This window comes from Sparus aurata, chromosome 18, assembly GCF_900880675.1.
Source record: "Sparus aurata chromosome 18, fSpaAur1.1, whole genome shotgun sequence".
In the NCBI taxonomy this organism is placed as follows: domain Eukaryota; kingdom Metazoa; phylum Chordata; class Actinopteri; order Spariformes; family Sparidae; genus Sparus; species Sparus aurata.
In genome coordinates this window covers 26,646,649-26,666,863 of record NC_044204.1, presented here as the reverse complement: position 1 = coordinate 26,666,863, position 20,215 = coordinate 26,646,649, and the positions used below count along the sequence as shown (strand labels likewise).

The 20,215-nt window shown below is 41.7% G+C and overlaps 1 protein-coding gene across 2 annotated transcripts in view; it reads left to right on the top strand.

Annotated features, from left to right (window-relative positions):
* Positions 1-18,571, top strand: part of pcdh11 (protocadherin 11) — a 143,315-nt gene extending 124,744 nt beyond the window's left edge. For both annotated transcript variants that reach the window (XM_030396510.1, XM_030396509.1), the window contains one exon: positions 14,136-18,571. In XM_030396510.1, the coding sequence (XP_030252370.1) occupies positions 14,136-14,593 (458 nt within the window). In that variant the 3' untranslated portion in view covers positions 14,594-18,571. The remainder of the gene's footprint in view (positions 1-14,135) is intronic.
* The last annotated feature ends 1,644 nt before the right edge of the window (positions 18,572-20,215 follow it).

Sequence of the window (20,215 nt, the reverse complement as noted above, 5' to 3'; positions counted from 1 at the left end):
GACATACCCTTGCCTCTCTGTGGGTGTTTGTCATGTTAGAGGAGGAACGAAACATCTGACACAAAGAGGATGGTGCCCAGAGACAATATATATATATATACAAGCGTCCTCAGGGCCTGACAGGCACACAAAATCACAGACGTGGGGTGTTAATATCTGATAGTTAGCGCTCGGGGCTAAATAGCATAAAAGACATGGAGGTCAATGGGTTGCCGGCTGTCTCTGGAGCAAAGTAGCTGCATGGCTATTTTCACTGTCTCCTTCTCTGTGGACTGTTGTAGCCACTGGAGCATTCTCTTCATCATCACAGGCGGAGCAAATTCAGCGAACCTACTTTCTGCTTTTACCCTTTTATGTTATTAGAATATTTATTTATTTATTTATCATAGTAAATTCAGATACAGTCCTGCGATGAACTGGCGACTCATCCAGGGTGAACCCTGGCCTACGCCCATAGAGTGAAACTGGATTTGGCCCCAGTAAGCCCCGCAACCCCTTAGGGGGGAAAAAGCGGCAACATCCCGCGACCCTCACGGATAAGCGGAAAAGAAAACGGAACGGAACGGAACGGAAATTCAGATACAACGATGTAAAACTGAATAAAATGGATAATTTGTAGGAACTGTATGTCCAAATCTGTATCATAATATAATATAATTAGCAAATTGAATCATTTCTCAGTATAAGTAGTACTGAGCTGCATCCAAAGTAGCTACATCTTAATTACAAAATAAACAGCAGATTCTTCTGGCTGCTGCCAGAACAAGGCAAATAAACATAGATCAAAAAATACAGCGCTTAGAATTAACATGACCCAGATGACTGAGGACCTGAATCAATGCTTTGGTAATATATAGCACTTGACAATATTACTTGATTAAGTCTTAAAGTATCTGATATTAAGTGTGCATACAGGGTAATTCCTCCAATGTTACACAATAAAATGTGTTTAACAGGGAGTACTATCGCATATGTGAGAAAAGTAGTCGAAAATCATTGGCATCTGATAAATCGTGATGACAGTGATGTCAATGATTGGTCGGGTTGCACTGGGGGTAATGTAGGCGACATGTTTTGAATGGGTGTCCATTACTCTAGCATTGTACTCATATAACATTGTCAGACTTCGTTGTGGACAGTCAGAGATCCTGACCTTTTTATTCATAAGTTCATCTTTTAAAAGCTGTCGCCTGCAATACCCACAATGCTTAGCCAGTGATTGACATCATTGGAGGGAATCAATCAAATTACATGCAGCTTCCTCTGGAGCTACAAAAGGCTTTATACTACTTTTTTCACATATGCAGTAGTTCTCCCCAAGACCCAAGAAAGTTACCTTTTAAGTATTATTGTAAAAGTACAAGTAAATGGACTGGTATACTACGCATGGGCCGATTATTGGATCCAATATTCAGCATTTTCCTATTATCAGAATCAGTTCGGCTCTGACGCAGCATTCCATCTGCAAAGTAACTAATCACGAAAGTTGTCAAATAAATGCCTTTATTTGCCTCCAAAATGTAGAAAAGTGGGAGTATATAGTAGCGGGAGATGGAACTAATCACGTAAAGTGCAAGTAACTCAGAATTACACTTAAGGACGTTACTTGTGTAAATGTAGTAAGTTACATTCCATCGTTGGTTCTCATCAATTTTCCAACTCAAAAGTATCTGTCCTTCTCTAGGCAGCGGTGCATTTAATTCAGTCCCGTTGCCGCCATAACTTCCAAATGTGAGTTGGCGGGTGAGAAAGGAGGTCAGCCAATGAGACGTAACGTAACAGGAATGAAACGCCACCTGGTAAGCGAACATCTCTGCCCGAGTCACAACGATAGCTTTTGTCAGGAATGGTGGCAGTTTAACAGCGAAGACAACAATCACCATCCGCCCACTTTCCGAGAGACCCCTATCGGCAGAATTCGCATACTGTGCATTCAAAGCTAACATTTACACATCATCTCAAAAACTCTTAAGTCTATGCTGCAGTGTTGAGTAAGATCAGGGCGCGTCTTCATTATGTGCTGGAGTTAAAAGCGCAGTGTGATGTTGCAGAGACTGGCTGGCGACGTCCCTTAAGTGTTAATGCGAGGGTAATAGTGTTTATGAAGAGACGGCAGCGCGGTTATTCGGTCTGAGAGTGAAACTGTAATGAATGGTTCGGCCCATTAAAGTGCCGACACAAACAGGCGAAGTGAGGAAATCACCGCAGCAACAGTTTATTTTAAGCTGCCCCGCATTACTTTAGGTATCAGAAATGTTTATCACTTGATGATTTTTTTTTCTTCGCAGATCTTGAAACATGTTCCCATTTTGCTGCATTATTTATAGGCCACACTTAACGCCTTTGCTTTTTTTGTGTTTTTTTTTTTTTTTGCCTGTGTTCATGCATCTGCCATTTTGCACACCCTCCCTCTGCCTCCCTCCGAGTGTCTTTCTCTATCTGTCGCTCCTGCTGTTGTTGAACGTTAGTTGACAATGCCTGCACTCAGCGCACCCCAAATAAAGTGCGCGGTGACAGAAACATTAACACAAGCCACTGAGTACCTCTGTGATTTTAGTGAGAGCGTATCTGTCAGCGGGGCCCGGAGGAGTAAAAAAAAAAAAAAAAAAAAAAGGCATATATCTGAACTTTCAGCGGCTGGTGTTTGGGTGGAGGATTGTGACAGTCAACATCAAAACTGTAAAAGAGTAAAAGCTGTGATTTATTGAATGCGCCGCTCGTGTCGGCTTTCATGTTTGCCAGCGATACGTTATTTGACTTTTTTCCCCGTCTGCTTTCAAGAACATGGGCGACGCGGATGAATTAAACATGTTAAGCAGGAGCCGGTCGTTCTCTGAAAGCCTTACCCTTTTCATGATAACCCCTTTTTAGACATTCAGTGGACTTATCACGGCGTATAAATAGGACAGAATTCATTATTCAGGGGAGGTTTCGGTGAAAAATTAATAGTTGTCCCCGGAGGAGGGTCTGTGGCGCTCCGGAAAAGGAAAACCTTTAAAGTGTACATGCACGGGTGGGACGGGGGGGATCTGGAAGAGTCTGCCCCCCTCATACTAAAAACCTTTACCATGCTACACTACCCACCGACACTGCAAATATAAGTTTTCTCAGCGCTAATGACCGCGACTAATACCGTACACAGTCTGCATTCAGGCCTAAGCTGTCCTCAAAAAATAAATTTTAAGGAGAGGGGGGGAAAGAAAAGGGAAACAGAAGAGGGAGGGAACAGCGTAGGAGTGTTTGCTCCCGACACCGACACCTCGTGTAGATAACACACTTCTCCAACAGGGGACAAAAACGCTGAGGCTTGAGCCTGTTGACATCTGAAGAGAGACTCCCCTTTTTTTTTTTTTTTTTTTTTTTTTTCTGTGACTACACTAAATGATTTCAACTCAGAAAATTCCCCACTGCACAATAAAAATAATAAAAAAAAAAAAAAAACACCAACACAAACTGTACAGCAGGTCCTCCCTCTCAGCTCTGCCGTGTAAGAGATTACAATTTTCAGCATTGCCCAGATCACTCATGCACTGGAATCACGCCGCCCGCCGGTGCTGAGTGGTTTTCAGCCTGCCAGTTATCCGCTGAAAGATGGGCTTCCCAATGCCTTTGTATCCACTTCCTATCTGCCTGGCCGTGGAGGCAATAACAGTAATGTATGGCTAAGGGAAAACAGAGCTAATCATCAATGACTGCAAGATATATAGCATATGCAGTGGCACCTTGTTTATTACCCTCTCCTCTCTCCTCCCGCTGAATCCATCGGCTACACAGACGGGCTGCCAGATCCAAGAGAGCGTCTTCAATGTTAATTTGATTCATTCTTGTTTTCCATAATAATTGGGGGCAATGGGTCAGCGTGATGAATTTGCTTGTTACATGACACAGGATGTAGCACAATGGCGGCTCCCGTGCAGTTTGTCTCTCTCCGGCCTCTCCTCCATCACGCAGAGAGCCGAGAGGCTTCGTCTTTTTTTTTATTTTTTTTTGTTTAATACATCCGAACACATCCAGGTAATTTATCTGCCAGCTCCTAACTCAACAGGTTTTAATTCTTTGAGGGGGCGCGCTTATGCCTCAAATCAGCTTCTAATTTGATTTTAAAAGGAACGCTAAGAGTGTCGTAAGTGACATTTACATTTTTAGATCAAAGTCATCTCCCCAAAAAATCACGGCTGTTTAGATAGTATTCCGGCTGGAACAATCCAATCTCCCTGCAAATATCACACAGCTTTGTCAGGTCTTCCACTTAATCAGTCTATTTCTCTTTTTCTTTTCTTAATCCCCTCTAAGATATTTTCACTTCCTTTCTTTTAATGCCATGCTTTTTTTTTAATATTATTTTCATATCACAGACCTCGCATTATCTACACAGTATGGAAATGTTGGGACATTCATCCATGTGCAATGAATTTTAAGGCGGATTCACATATTTTTTCCTCTAATCTTATAAATATGCATTTATTTATTGCCTCCTTGCCAGTGACAGCACACCTAGAGTGCATCCGCAGTATCGTCCGGCGTTTTTTTTTTTTTTTTCCACGAGCGCAGACTCACAAAGAAGAGAAGGAAATATGAGATTTTAGACTGGCATTGGTATGTGTGTGTGTGTGTGTGTGTGTGTGTGTGTGCGCGTGCATCTTCATGAGTCTTGTGTTTCTACCCCCTGCAGAAACCCTGTTCCTCCTCTTCTGCGTGTCACTGTGGTGATGAGCGCTGATTGCAGATTGTTATGGTGTTTGCACCTCTCATCTATCTGGCCCACGCTGGGTATTTGGCCAGGCCTGATTGTGTTGATGGTGACACCGGCGTCTTGTCCTCAGGAGGGGAGGCCCAATAGTGGTCCAGACATAATGAAGGAGATGTAATCAACCAATGTCACACACACAAAAAGTCAAGTGTCGAGGCAAAAAAAAGGGAAGAAAAAATTTTTTAAAAAGCTGCTGTTGTTGCCTCTCCGTCTTCCCAGCTGTGCTCTCTGTTGATGGAAATCACACAATCGCTGTCGTTGATGTCTGGGCTCTCTCTCTCTTTTTTTTTTTTTTTTTTGGGGGGGTAAACATTTTATGCTGAGGCGATATGAAAAATTCAGGTGTTTTTTCCCCCCCTCTCTCTCCTCTTTCTCTCTCTCTCTCTCCCCCTCTGACAACAAAGGTGACTTTGAGATAAAGGAATTTACATTAAATTAAGTCCGTACATTGTGTTGGTGTTGTGTACTCTCGGCGGAGAAACGGCCACTTCAGCCTGCAACATACTTTTAATCAATGGCAACAAAAAGAGAAGAGGCGAGAGCTTGGCATCGGGTTGTTCAAGGGATCCTTTCTTTTCATTGTGCACTTTGTCCTCTCTCTGTGCTTTGTCATTTGTTTTGGTGTTCTAATCTCAGCCAAGTCAATAATATTCTTTGTTGTTTGAAATTGTGTGTGGGGAACAAAAAAAAAAGGGCCTCCTCCTTTTGTTGAAAGTACCTGTCTGTGACTTTTCACTCTCTCTCAGACTCCCAGATAAAGTAATCATTAGATGTTGTTTTCTGCCTGCAATTACTTTCAGCTACAATGGGTCAAACACTAGGAAAGCAAAAGGGGTCGAGAGCAGACAAGGCTAGATGGATTACAGGCGAGGAACTGTATGGGTCCCACAAGTGCTGATAAATACGTATGTGGCTCAGAGACCCGCTCCCGTTCAGCTCAGTCTGAGTAAATGCATCAAAAGTAATTAGTCGAGGGTATATATGGACAACCTTGCTCCCCTCTTATCTGCGTCACATTGTCTCCCTTTTAAAAAAAAAAAAAAAGGGGCCATTCACGCCATGTGGCATTGTTTGTTTTAAAAAATGGAAAAAGGAGGAAGAATGGCTTCGGCATATCTTATATCTCATTTAGTAGCTCTGAAGTGTATGGCTTAGTGGGAAGATCCACCACCCCATTGTTGTAAGTAACCCATTACCAGGTTCTTAGATCGTGAGCTCTCTGATGAATACGGCCACGAGATAAAGGCCGTATGTCACAATGACAATTGTATTGTGTATTGTGGAGATACGTGAAGTCAGCGTACTTGTTAATAATGTCTGTCGCCAATTTCAGCCGTAACTGTGACATTTAAAGATATATAGTGAAACACGCTTCTCCGACCTATCTAACGTCTGTACTGGGCTTGTTTTATGCTGTGTTGCTTTGCTAGGATCTTTGATATCTACGCACCAGCGACGTCTCAGACTAGTCGCTTGTTTTTGGTAAACTTGAGCTGTCATTTTAACAATAACATAGTGAAAAAGAACAATTAAGTCATATGTAATGGTCACTAGTACCCCTTTTCCACTGATCAGAAATCCCGCTTAGACCTGCTGAGATCTGTCTTTTGTGTGCAACGGGAGTGTTTACACTCATTTGCGTTTTTATCACCTCAGCCCGGCTTGGCTTTGATCTGAACAAAGGTCCCCGGTGAACACGCTAAATTCATCCACACAAAGTGACCAACATCTGGTGGTGGCATGTAAATGAGGAAGGAATTTGGGAACAGGCAGGCCACCGGGACGAGTGGCAGGATCTGAAGCCAGTTTTTCATAATGGCCAAACCATTTAAATACATCGTCAAGTAATGCAGTGGGGCCCAAAAAAAACTTCTTCCCCATGTGGTCAACAGGCCACTTTTAACAGGTTGATCCACTTTCAAAAAACCTTTGTAGACCCATTCATAAAAACCGGAGATGGAATGGAGATATATCGGTGATACTTTTCAGAATACATATGTCTACAGTGCATTATAAGGCACTATAAACATACATAATAATGCACCCAAAGTACAGTGCTGTACAATCATAGGTATAAGCACATCATAATGCATTATAAGATCTTATGATGAACATACTTATGATGCATAATAATGCACATAAAGTAACAATAATCAAAACCCATCGTGACACTGGTGTCTATAATGCATTATAAACATACTTAGTGTTCTATGATGTGCGTACATTTCTATGCAATGCTTAGAAATGTAAAATGCTCAGAATGCTTTCTAACAATAATCACTGTTCATCAGAGAGCATGTTGTACAGTATCAATGGTTCGTAATTGCTGGTTACTCACTGTTTTTGCAAGGATCATGGTGCATTTAATTTCTCATAGTTGTAATATATCAGAATCCTTTTAAAACACATTATAATCACTTCTCAGAATGTGATTATAAGTGACTGTAAATGGCCATCGGGTGCTTTGAGTGAAGTAAGGAAATTCCTGAGGGAAAAGGCAGATATGAAACATCACTGGCTGGTTATAAGCCACCATAAGTGGTTACTTTTTTCAGTGAAGGAGACATTTTATGCTCAATTTCAGGTTCATAATTTACGCTTAAGTGCTCAAAAACACATCAGTTGTCTCATACTGTCCAGTGAAGCAGCTCTGTATTCCCCCTCCGTCTGAAACGTTCTCTTTCAGCCCCTGTCTCTTTAAGGACCCCCCTCCTGAATACCCAGTTTAATCTGATTGGTCACACACGCCTGACCCAGCACCACAGAGCAAATCAATTCTTGCATGCCAAACTAGCCATGGACATGGTGACGCAGTGTGACGTCACAAAGTCGCGGGACTGCTGCCGGGGCATTCTCTGACTTCAACCTTTTTAACTATCATCTTTTACATGCACAAGAAACTATGTAAAATGCTGTGATCATGTAAAAGACGAGGCAAAAAACTACGATTAAGTCAATGAACAGCCCACAAAAAAAAAGCTAGCACTAACAAACAGGGAATGGATAACTTCAACTTTACACAAGTTTGCTGTGTAAAATCAGTGACATCTATCGTTCTAATATGTGTCATGTATTGATGAAATAATCAGGTATGACTATGTTATAAAGCATTATGAAGATCCGTGTGCTCTACAATAGACCTATGATTATTTTGCAGTGTGGGCACATCATAGCGCGTTATGAGTATGCTCACAAGGGGTTATAATGCAATGTTGACACGGGCTTCATTGAAAGTGTTACCGATTATTCAGTTGTTTCATTCTGCATCCTAAAATAAAATCTGTTTGCACTGGCACGGCTCCTTATAGATCTCAGTGCATGTCAGCCTCCTACATGGCTCCACTGACCTCTGCAGCTCAAGTTGATCGCTGCCTTTTCCATAAGAGCGCGCCAAGTTTTCACCGCTACAATGGGATATTTACTTCCTCCTCTACGCCCTTGTCAGCAGTGACAATGACAGCTCCTATTGCCTTCGCTAAGGGATTATACTGTACCTCTCCCTGATAAAAGTAAAGAAAAAAACCAAATAGCAGATGACTCTGACGTGCAGAGAAAAGTTAATTTTCAGACTCATTGCCATAGAGACAGGCGTTTTTTGTTTTTTTTCCAGAGAAGTCTGCATATCCTTATTTCACTGTTAAAATAATGTATGTGCAGGACTCGCGCCGCAGATGGCTGTTGTTCCTTCACACATCAGACTCTCGGAGCTTTGTGATATCTTAAAACAAGTGCATGAAATCATATGTGAGCACACACCATCAGAACTATGAATCAGTCGCAAGTTTGCATCCCAAATATCAGCGGCGGGGACGGCGAAAATGCATCAAGCATTTTGAGCAAGCCGGGTTTGTATTTGTAATTCAGTGAAAGCGAGACATTAGCTTTCTCCTTTCGAAGGATGATTGCCAGAGCCGAGACGAAACTAATGGCATCTCTCTTTTTCAACACCAAGGGGTTTTAATAGCGCTATTATTATTAATGGCCATCCATTTGCTTATCCAGATTGTACGTTTTGGAGTGAGTGTAAGGCCGAGTGAAGTGATAAAGTCTCGGTAATTACAAACTCAATTATTCCTACCGAGATTCTATTTGTTTGAAGGAATCGTCCACATTCCTGTGTTTCTTGTCTTTCGGTCTCCCTCGCAGAAATAAAGACATGTGCTCGTGCATCCTCCCTCTCTCCCTCTCTCCCTCTCTCTTGTCTCATCTCCTATTCTCCTATCAAGAACACATAATATGATAATGATAATACTTTTTGCACTCGCGATAGCTGTAGTGCCACTCCAGGATGGTTCTGTAACTCTCGACGGAAGGCAGGTTCTCCGTTTTAAACATCTCGTACAGCCAAATATAAGGCTCTTTGCATTTTTCTTTTATTCTCTGGCGCCATTAAACCTGTCGAGTCCATATTAATTGACACCGAAAGGGGAAGGGCTGTAGGGGGAGGGGGCAGTGAAAAGGTTTATTTTCTTGGCGTAGTTACATTCTGGAATGTGTATGAACTTTTGCACTTTTGTAAATGTTGTGTGAGTGGAGGAAAGAAAAAAGGAAAAAAAATAAATAAATAAACCTCTGAGTTCCGAGAGTCTTTGCAGAGAATGTTAGAGAAAGAAAACAACTGTGCTGCGTAGTGACAGCCCATGCATCACAACCTTAGACAATAAATTGAAAAAAAGAGTCCAATAGAAAGACGAGAATAGAGATTTACGGTGTTTCAACTGTCGCTGGAAAGACGTGGATCCTTTTAAGTCATAACACGGAGCACAAAGCAAACAAATATAATTCAATCGGGGCATTATGCTTACATGGAGGCAGGTGATAAAGCCTTCATTTTGACAATACATAAATTTGATGCACGTACGTTTTCAGGCTTAGAAGGCATTGAAAAGACCGCGCGTTTTTGAACACCGTAGGATGAGTCAGGGGCCATCCTGATGGCTGTTTGAGGAATTGAATGTCCTAGATGCATGCAATTATCCTTTTAATTAGCAATAATGAGTTTGTGCATGCTGAAATAATAAGTCGAAGCGCGACGTGTGCAGGCCTTAATGCGAAGCTCATCAAGATGTAACCAGCTCTGTCAGTAAATATCATCAACTGTCATGTTAAATATCTCATACCATTGTGCTGAGACGCCCCGATCAGGCGGTTAATATGCATGGTAGCTGTGTGTTAGTGTGTGTGAGTGTGTGTGTGTGTGTGTGTGTGTGTGTGTGTGTGTGTGTGTGTGTGTGTGTTTCTGCCTGTCAGAGCTCACATTTGCATTAATGGATTTCATGGCCATCGAGGGGGGCAAAAAAAATAAGTGAGATTGAATGCATACTGGTATAATAAAAAAGGTAAAATATGACACTTAGGTGCAAAATGACGACATTCCAGACATCTTCAACAACCTCATGGGACAAGTGTTGTGCTGTTTGTCACGGCTTAATCAAATCGTTACGACATTACCTTGATGCCGAAATGTAACCAATTATCTTTATATTACCCGCTGTGTACAGTTACCTCGCCATTAGCATGCAGCGGCACGGGCCTGGAAATTTGAATTACTGCTCATTATTTCAGCATTACGACCCGTATTAATATCCAAAACAAGTATGTCCCATACACACAACAAATGTAGAATAATCCTACAGCACATTCGCCACATTGTTGCAAATTGACGTCGCTGGTGCATCGAGAAATGCATTAGTTTTTGTTCTGGGATGATTCAGTGTCGAAGCTGCACATTAAAAGGGCATTATTATCGATGAATCATCTGCACGCCAGCTGATTGGAATATTATACGATGTTTTCTTTGAACAGGGGGTGGATACGAGTGGAACGCGTTCGCTCTAATGCCATCCAATACAATAGACTTTCGAGGAAAGAGGTTTCAGAAAGGCTTTTATTCGGATCTTTATGTGATGTTGTTGATGCGATACTCGTGTTTTTTTCCTGATTACAACAACACAAACATAAAAAAGAAGTATCAGAACGTTTTGTAGGGCTACTGACTCAGATGGGACTTCAAAATATCCCGGCCATTCAAAACCTGTCCATGTATGTAGGACTGAAACTGCCAGCATCAAATTTAAGATTTACATAAAATGACTCAATGAACAGATTCGTATGCCGTAAAATGTACAAAAACATTTAAAATTAATGTAGGCATTAAAACATTTATAAAATCTGACAAAAATGTATATTTTTATGAAAATGTATACACTGGATGAAGTAAATACAGAAATAAAAATGTAATTACAAAAATTGAGAAGTAAATGGACATGTAAATACATAGGAAAATGAATTCAAGGGAAAATAAACAGACAAAAATTAAAACAGAAATATTAATTTATACCAAATATTATTACTATCATTAGTAGTAGTTGTAGTATACATTGATTATCCCGACATTATTTTTTTTATTTTGGTGCGTTATATTAATTCATTTATCAAACCATTTATTTTGGCAATTTCAGTCCTCCATATCCAACCCCCTTTTAATTTAAAGCACTCAGATGATAAAGCCTCTGCACCATGTTAACTCACCTTGTCTGCAGTCGACTTGTACACTTTCATTTGTCCAGTATTGAGCTTCGGTGCAAAAAAAAAACATTTTATTGTAATCCTTTGCGTGCAGTGCAGGATACTCATACCTCTCTCTTACACATGTCCGGTGTTTATACAAGCTGTAATGTTTGACCACACGAAACGGAAGGTCGGCTGAAGGTGGATGCAGCGGCGTTCGATCTGCGACCGGCCAAAGGATGTGTTGATGTTGCAGAACAAGATTGCTTTAGGCTACCGCTGCTATTGACCTTGCGTATGACCATAAGATCCACTAGAAAAAAAAGAACGAAAAAAAAAAACAGAACCGTGGCACTGCGGGGTGTCGAGCAATATACAACAAGACCATGGATAATAGATTGCTTTATGACAGAGCAGTCGAATTAGCCTGCGGGCTGTTTAGAATCAGAAATGAATACAAATTAATTTTTTAGAGTCAACAGTAGCCAGTTGTTTGTGGTTTAGGGGAGCTCATATTAGTTGCTCAGTCAAGTCGGCAGAGTATCTAAACAGGTATCACAGTTTTGTCTCAAGCACATCACCACCGCTCAGCGAAGATGAATCATCTCAAATGAGAACAGTAGGCCTGATCCCAGTCGTGCTGTCTATTAAACCCAATTGTTTGCCATTATCCCCACTTGTCTGCCATTCAAATTTCCTTGAACGAAAAGTAGAAAAGAATGTTCTCAGCATCAGGGGATCCTGGGCGTCAGTGATGTGTGATTCCTCCCGAAAGCTCCGCGGGGTACAGTTGTTTCCCCTGAATACAAAAGACAGCGGCATCACAAGCAGGCTGCGGCATACCTCGAGCTGACGAAAGCAGCCAGAGCTGTCAGCGACATCACTCAAGCCGCGCTCCCACCCTCCCAAGCCCGCCACCGCCTCATCCAAACTGTCCCACTGGAATAGAAAATAGTACAGGCCCGTGTCTTTCGGAGGGGCTGGATGTGAAATATTGCATACAAAATTTGGGAGGCACTGAAGGCTGTTGACACAGAGCTGCTGTGAGTTCAAGCCGTGTGAAGTCGCAGAGCCGCATACCACCTTTCATTTGCAAAGTACGCTCGCGACTGCGCCGATCATTTCGAGTTGAAGTGGAGGGGAGGAAATCTGGCAAAGAAGCAAGGTTTTGAATGTGCATCTTCCAGTCCGGGCCAGTCACTTTTATTTGTGCGTCCGGTTGCACGCTCTTGGAATAAAGAGTTCATGCTAACAGCGTTACCTCATCAAAAAAAAAAAAAAGGCATCACCACCAGCAGAAAACCCTCAGAGAGAGATTGAGTCAGGGCACGGCCCAGACTTGGCTCAGCCCTATTGTGCTAGCTCAGAGAATGAGAAAGCAGCATCCATTTTTGCCTTAATGAAGTTAGTGACCCTCTGAAAGGTGACACATTTACCGCCCAGGGGATTTATACACTCCTGCTCCAAGGCTCCAGTTCAATATGGAGAGGACAGATTTGACTCCACGTGAGCGCTCCAAATATATCCTCACAATTTATACCAGGCGATTCATTTTCAGACACTGCTCTCATAATTAAAGTTGACGCTGTGCTATTCAATCTGCTGTGGTACAGAAATGCAGGGGGGAAAAAAGAAAAAAGAAGAAGTGAGTGCATTGAGCCGTTATACGACAGTCTAGATAGTTTTGGGAGGGCCGGACCTGTATCGCAAAACGGAGGCTAATCAGAATATTCATTTTCATTTTGTAGAATGCCGTAAAACAATATACGAGGTAGCAGGAAGATCTGCAGATGTCTCTTCAACAGAACCACGCGGGGCATGCGGGTCTTGTGTGCATGGAGGAAACAGTCGTCCCTGTGTAGTCGGGTCTGAGACTGCTTAATTATTTATAGCATTCTTACTTATGCAAATATACTAAATAATTTCTACATGACAGCTTGCAGCTGAAGCCTGGAGGAGTGATGTGATGTTTGAATGAGGACCCCTCTTTCCTTTGCATGGCCTAGGAAACATAACACTGCGGGCTCCTGGTTGCCTTGGTGCACACTGTTTTACATTCTAATTATCTGGCTTGACAGGCTTTATTGCTGAGGCTCAATGCTGAGGCCTCATCCCAGACTCATTTCACATGTGATGTCAGTGCCGGGATAATGAGATAAGATAGTTTGAGTGCTTAGCCTTGCCCAGTCGCCTCCTTATTCAGTTTTCTTCTTTCTTTCTTTTTTTTTTCCTCCTTCCCTTCCCCTTGCATGCGTGTAACTTAAACGCTGCCACAATTAACCACGCTAATTAACTGCACCTGAACATGCTAAAGATGCTCACAGGATCCTTGGATAATGGTTTCTTCTCTACCTGTTTGAGTTTTTCTCATTCAAACCAGATTTATTTTGGATGCCGAAAGATAAAAAAAAAAGGGGGGGGGGTTTAAGGTGTGCCACGTTGACAGTGATTAAAATAAACAATGCTTTGTTAAGACGTTCGTCTTTTAATACTGTAAAGCCAATCCGAGACGCAAACAGCAAGACATTTTTTTTTTTTTTTTTTTTTTTTTTTTAAACTCTAATTAAGCTACAGGGAATTCCTTGCATATTGTAGGTAAACAGACAGAGTCGTGGGAATACCAGTGGAAATTAAATGCTCGGCTGGTGTTTTTCTCATTACAAGATGAAATTAAACATTTATCACTGACTTTCATTTCGCTAAAAGGCTGACATTTTGTGGGTCAGCCGCCGATAAGGCGACAACTTTCTTCTGTTTACATTATGATTCATGAGTGCAGTCGGGTGGTTTCCACAGCGCCACGCTAACGGTGTCACATTCCAGCTGCACTTCTGTACGTTCTGACCCGTGTTGTTCTCTGCTTTTTTTCCCACAGCCATCGAGGTGAACCTGCAGAAAGCCCTGGCCGAGGCCTCTGAGACCTGTACCCAGGAGTGTCTGATACTGGGCCACTCCGACAGCTGCTGGATGCCCCCAGCCCTGGCCCAGTTCCAGAGTCCTGGTAGCAACAGCCCCACCTCCACCCCTACTGCCACCTCCATCACCGCTACAATGCCCTCTTTTGGCTTCCAGCAGAGCTGTGCCCGGGGAGCCAAAGCCAACATGGGCAGCATGGGGCTCATGGATGGTCGCCACACCCTGGGCCGGTCCGTGCCCAGAAAAGATGAACTGGACAAAGGGATCAACCGGCCGCAGTTCTACAACACCCTGGACAGACACTGCAGTAAGAAGGAGGACCCCGTCAAGGTCATCCCACTGGCGAGCTTCTCCTCCCCCGCGGAGCAGACCACCGGCGGGGGCAGCGGCTCTTTCTTACACGAGCACCAGCTGTAAAGAGTCAAAGACAGATCTCCATCGCCCCTGACTCTATCCACAGATGGCTTCTCGTCAGCGACTTATTGATCAGTACGTATGCGTACCCGTGGAGGTGTGCATCATATGAAGAACTCTAACCAGCTCCAGCTCATTATTACTAAAGAAGACACGTGAGAGAGGATTCGATCACGACGGCATTGCTCAGACACAATCAGACGGGATCGGTCTGACAGCCGCAGCGTTTGAAAAGGACAAATAAGTCTCAACATAGCAGGCCCATGTATAATAAATCAAGGTAGTTCTATACCAAATTAGTCCCATCACTGAAAAAAAGAAGAAGTTTTGCTTTCAGTTTGGTGATGTTTGCTTAGTGAAAGGGCAACGTGCGCTTCAAGCTCCCCGGGCCCAGCTTTGTGGAACTGCGTCCTTAAAGACCGTTTCCTTCATGCAGAAAAAAGAAAAAAAAAAAAACATGCAAAATATAGTACTTTGTGTTGAGTGAGCTAAATCGGGCTAAATGTTAATTATGAGCTCTGGGTGGATGGTGTTTCTGTTCAAGTTCTAGTGAAGTATTGCTCTGTATAGCACGCAGCACAAAAACTCCTTTGGTGGTGGAAGATATTTCTTTTGTCTCGCCTGAACGTGTTTCAGAAGTCTATTTTGGTCAGGGGACTGCAGAAGGATAAAAAAAAAAAAAAAAAAAAAAGTCTACAAAGCATAACTAGGCCAGCGGTAGATAACACCGGTAATCTGTCGCATTCTACATTCTCACCGTGGACCAGTTCACAAATTATAACATAAAAAAAAAAACTCCTGCATATACAAACACACACATACCCAAGATGTTTTCCATATGGTCGTTGCTTCATCTCTGCCAACTCCATTAAGTAAAATGTTCTCTTACTATCTAGGTAGCTTAGCCTTGGAAGGCGCAGAGAGATGCGCTCTGGAAACATACCCTTTTTTTTTTTTTACCATTCTCTCTGTTGCTATTTTTCACATTTTGCCGTTTCGAATAAGAAAAAAACACTCACACGATAACAGCCACGGAGCCAATAATGAAATCCTCGGTCTAATTACTTTGATGTGTGATCTCAGTAGCGTTCTTCGTTTGCGGTTAGGAGGTCTGAAATGCTTCTTTTGGTTCGTGCGGTGGCGGAGGAAAAGGTGACACGGAAAATTGCTGCTTTTTCTTTTTTTTTTTTTTTTTAACTCTCCTCTCATTATATCATTACAGACTCCTACTGTTCCCTCTCTTAATCGCTCTCCTGTGTTTTCATACAACTCACTTTGGCTGCAAAGTTTCAATTATCAGCTTCTACAATGCTGGAATAATAGACCAGGGTGCGAAGAATTTCTTGAGGGCCCTGAGTCAAACTGAATTATTGATCTCTGTGTTATTTTCGCAGTTATAGGCCTTGGCACTATTTAAAAGGACCTCCCTGCAGGCCGCCCCTCACCGTGGTTTCATCACACACACACATATACATACACACACACACACGCCGCCTCAGTGCCTGTGTGTGTAAATCGTACTGATGATGATAACTACTTCGGACTAACTCGCCGCTGTAACAGATTGGGTGCAGTATAATCTATTGCTACAGCAATAAGTGACTTTGCTGATATCCATTTTTCTTTTTCCAGTAACATCCAAGCCAGGTGTCTACATCATAAGGTATATGATTCATGCGATTCATTTTCGCGTACCATCTTGCAAATTGGGAACAGGCCTAAATCTATAATGCAACTCGGCATTCTCGAGGGGAAGGTGCGAGGCAAATTGTGTTTGCATGCTCTTAGCCACCGCCCCTATTCTCTCTAATACTTAGGGTCAGGACTCATATCATTATAAAGAGGATTTATCCGAGACTCGGTAAAACGATCACTTAAAGAGACGGAGTGTCAAGGACACGGAAGAGGGGCAATTCAATTTCACCTCAGTCAATTACGAAAATGAAATTGATTCAAAACAAGCAACTTAAAGAAATCCTCCTATAAACATCCGTTGATGAAAATGTCCCTGTTTGGGAATCCAATTTCTTCTCATTTGCTAGTTCTCCCCCCCCCCCCCCCCCCCCCCCATCACTTTTCATCTCATTTCATTATTATAGTCAGAACCGAATGGTATAAACAATACATATTTCATCAAAAGGAGCGCGTATCAAAGGGAACATACATCATGATGTTTCATGCCTCTGACAAACACAAAGGCAACACTCGTGACGAGATCCAAAAGTTGCCTCAAAAATCCTCTTTTTTTTCTTCTTTTTTTTTTTTTAAATTGTCTCTGTTTACAATTATGCGAATAAGTAGGGCAAATAAATTCCTGGTTGGATCTTTTCAACAAAAATAAATACATTTATTTTTTTCCTTGAAGAAACTTTTCTTTTCATTAACAACGAGACATACAAAAAAATGACCTGCTGCTGGAGTGTTTATAATAATCCGACGTGGGGTAATTGTGCCCTTCCTCATATCACGGAGGGAGAGCATATCTATTGAAATATATATGGGATAATACACTGTCACACTGTAATAAAGAATGTGATTGTTTGAAAATGAGTCATCCGATCACGCGTGTACAGTAAGCACAATATTACATATCTGTAACCCTCACTGTGTTTTCAACTTACTCTGCCTACATACTCCTATGAACTGTAACGTCGCAGCAGCTGCATCGAGGTAGACAACTTCTAGAGGGGAATAGTATAATAACTGCATGAATGTACATCTGTAGGATGTGGATTTTCATACTGACTTCTTCTTTTTTGTCTACTGCAGTCCTGTTTTTTTTCGGTTTTTTACCATTCGCCTTTCTAGAGGTAAAAGTGGTGTCATTTTGTTCATTTAGTTTCTCAGTCAACAAGCATACCACACGAATGTGCATTTGGAATCCTCTGAGTGAGTGTCCCGCTCATCATTCACGGAAACGAAATAGACGAAATGTCAAGGCTGAGCGCAGATTTGTACCACTTTGCATGCTCTCGCTGTTATTTTCATATTTTTCTAATTCCCTCCTCCCCTGAGAGTACAGATAGTACACCTACAAACTGAAGATTGCTTCTTTTTTTTGTATTTTATTTTCAGACTTTTTCTATTCAAAAATGCGTGTCATGATGACCATGTCAACCTGTGTCTTAATTTGCATGAACTGTTTGGACTCCCACATGGCATTTTTGAACACTTGACTATGTAGCCCATGCATCCATCGTTAGATTCAGTGTCAGTATTGGTGTTTACTGCTCTACCTGTTCGTCTGTCTTATGGAACAAGAACAAAATGTTACACAGTGTACACATTCAGAACTTTGTAACGTGTGCGTACCACTTATGCCTCCACGTACACACAGTTATCTTTACTGTCAGGTAAACTGGATTTTCAAAACTGTACATAGCAGTACCCCCTATGAACTAGCATCATGGTTTCAAACTGGAAAGACTTAACGGCTAAACAGGCTAAATACTGGAATTCGCACTGTCGACGGAAAACATAAGAAGGGATGAGATGACAATCTCTGCTGTAATGTAAATGGATACATATGCATAATATTGATGAGAGTTTGTTTGAATGTGTTTCTAGGTGACCTTGTGTGTGTGCGCAAAGGGAGAGTGTGTGCGTCTCCTCGCATGTATGGGTGCGTGCGTTTCGCGTGTGTGCACATACGTGTACACTGGCATGCACTTTTGCCAGTGATATTTTGTGTACACAAATGTATCTTGTACAAAAAAAAACTATATCAAAAATATAAGACTTAAGTATATGCTTGTAAATTAGTCATCAGTGAGTCGGGTCGAGTTTTGCTTTTGAGAGAAAGCGTCGATGCTTGCCAGCAAAATCTGTATCGGTCAGTTAAAGCTATACAGTCTGTGTTGTTATGCCTTTGTAAGATATCCCATTTGAATCTATGAAAAAAATGACCTTCCATATGGTGAAATGATTTTTCTTGTCATTGAATTTTACTTGAGCCATTAAATATTGAGTCCTCAAAGTAAACACGTATCGCGCTTTGTCCTTCACTTGACATTGTTGTTTGGTTCACTTGTTCTTGGAGCGTCGCCTTGATGGAACGGTGATAGATGTGACGTGAGAGCATACTGTCGCCATGTCCCAATTACGGCAATTTCGAGCTAAAGACGTAAGACCCATCAAATCGGACAAGACATTTCACCTTCATCATATCTGAGAATGAATATCCCTGGGGAAACAATTAAACCTATGATATATATGTTTACATGCAAGGGAAAAGAGAAACAGAAACTTCATTAAAGACAGAAATACCACGGAGAGAAGGCTCACGGAGGGTTTTTACTTTACATCACTGCATGTCTCCTTTGAAGAACAGGTTCTTTGTCTAATTACAGCAGATGAAAGTAAGTATGTTAGCCTCTACGTCATACATATGTCATACACCCATCTGTTTTTCTTTTGTGTTAAATGATCACTTGTCATCGTGCGGACATAGTGGTCACATTAAACCCACATCCAAGTATACAGCTCTTCTTTTTCTCCCATGCCGGGCATCAGCTAAACCCAGGATTGTTGAGGTTGCCACATTCACATGGAATTACAGAGGACGTGTGATCTCAGCTTTAACACGTTCTCATCTTTGCACTTAATAGGATCTTTCTGCAATGCAAACAAATATATATATGTGAGGCCATATATTTCAGCTAAAACAGCAACATCTTTATTTTCCCGCCACTTGGGGCCAGGAGAGGAGAAAAAGCTGTTCGAGGTGCAATATGTTATAACTGTGGACATTTTTGGGGTTTAAAACATTAAAAAATCAACTGAAATTATCAACAGAATATAAGGGAGTATCAGTTTTAAAGTTATGTCAACGACATCCATATATTTCTGTCAGAGATGTCGACTAAAGTTAGCGTGCAAACTTTACTGAAAAAAAAACAGTCAAGGAAACCAATCACCTCAAAATGACCAAGAAAAGTAGACTAATTATTTTAAGTTGTTAAAACGTTTTATCCTTTACAACTTACTGAATTGTAACTTTTTGCAATTTTACATAGCAGCCTGCAGTGTAACAAACCAACACTCCCCCATTGCTCCAAGCTCTGTTCTGGGAAGACTCGAGTCAGCTTAAGGCCATTGTTCTCTTGGCTAACTATCTAAAAGCAGCAGGTAACTACAGCCTGTATAGTGAGCAGCACTTGTTTGGATCAACCTTCAACAGGTGGCCAGTTCTTACATATTGCATCTGTTAGCCATCATTGACATAGTATTACCTTATAAATTTGATGCTTTGAATGTATTAGCAAACACCCCCATCCATCAGACAAAGCAACATTAGCATTCACTTGTAATTGTGCCAATTACTCTCCTTTTAACTCCACTGATTCCTGAGGGAAGCATCTGGATCTGTAGCTGCTAAATGCTCCATTAAGTCAACCACCTAGTTACTAAATGTGGTGCTGAAGCAGGCAGTGAGTACATATATATATATTTTTTTAATGAAACAACTGCTTGCTTTCGATCAAAGCAACACTGATGAGACTGAACCAAAACAGAAAATGATGAGCTGGACAATTAAAACAAAGCTAAAAGACACTATAAAGTCCTCTACAGCAGTTGAGAACTGCTCTCAGGAGATCATTTCCTGTGAGTTCATTGAAAGCAGCC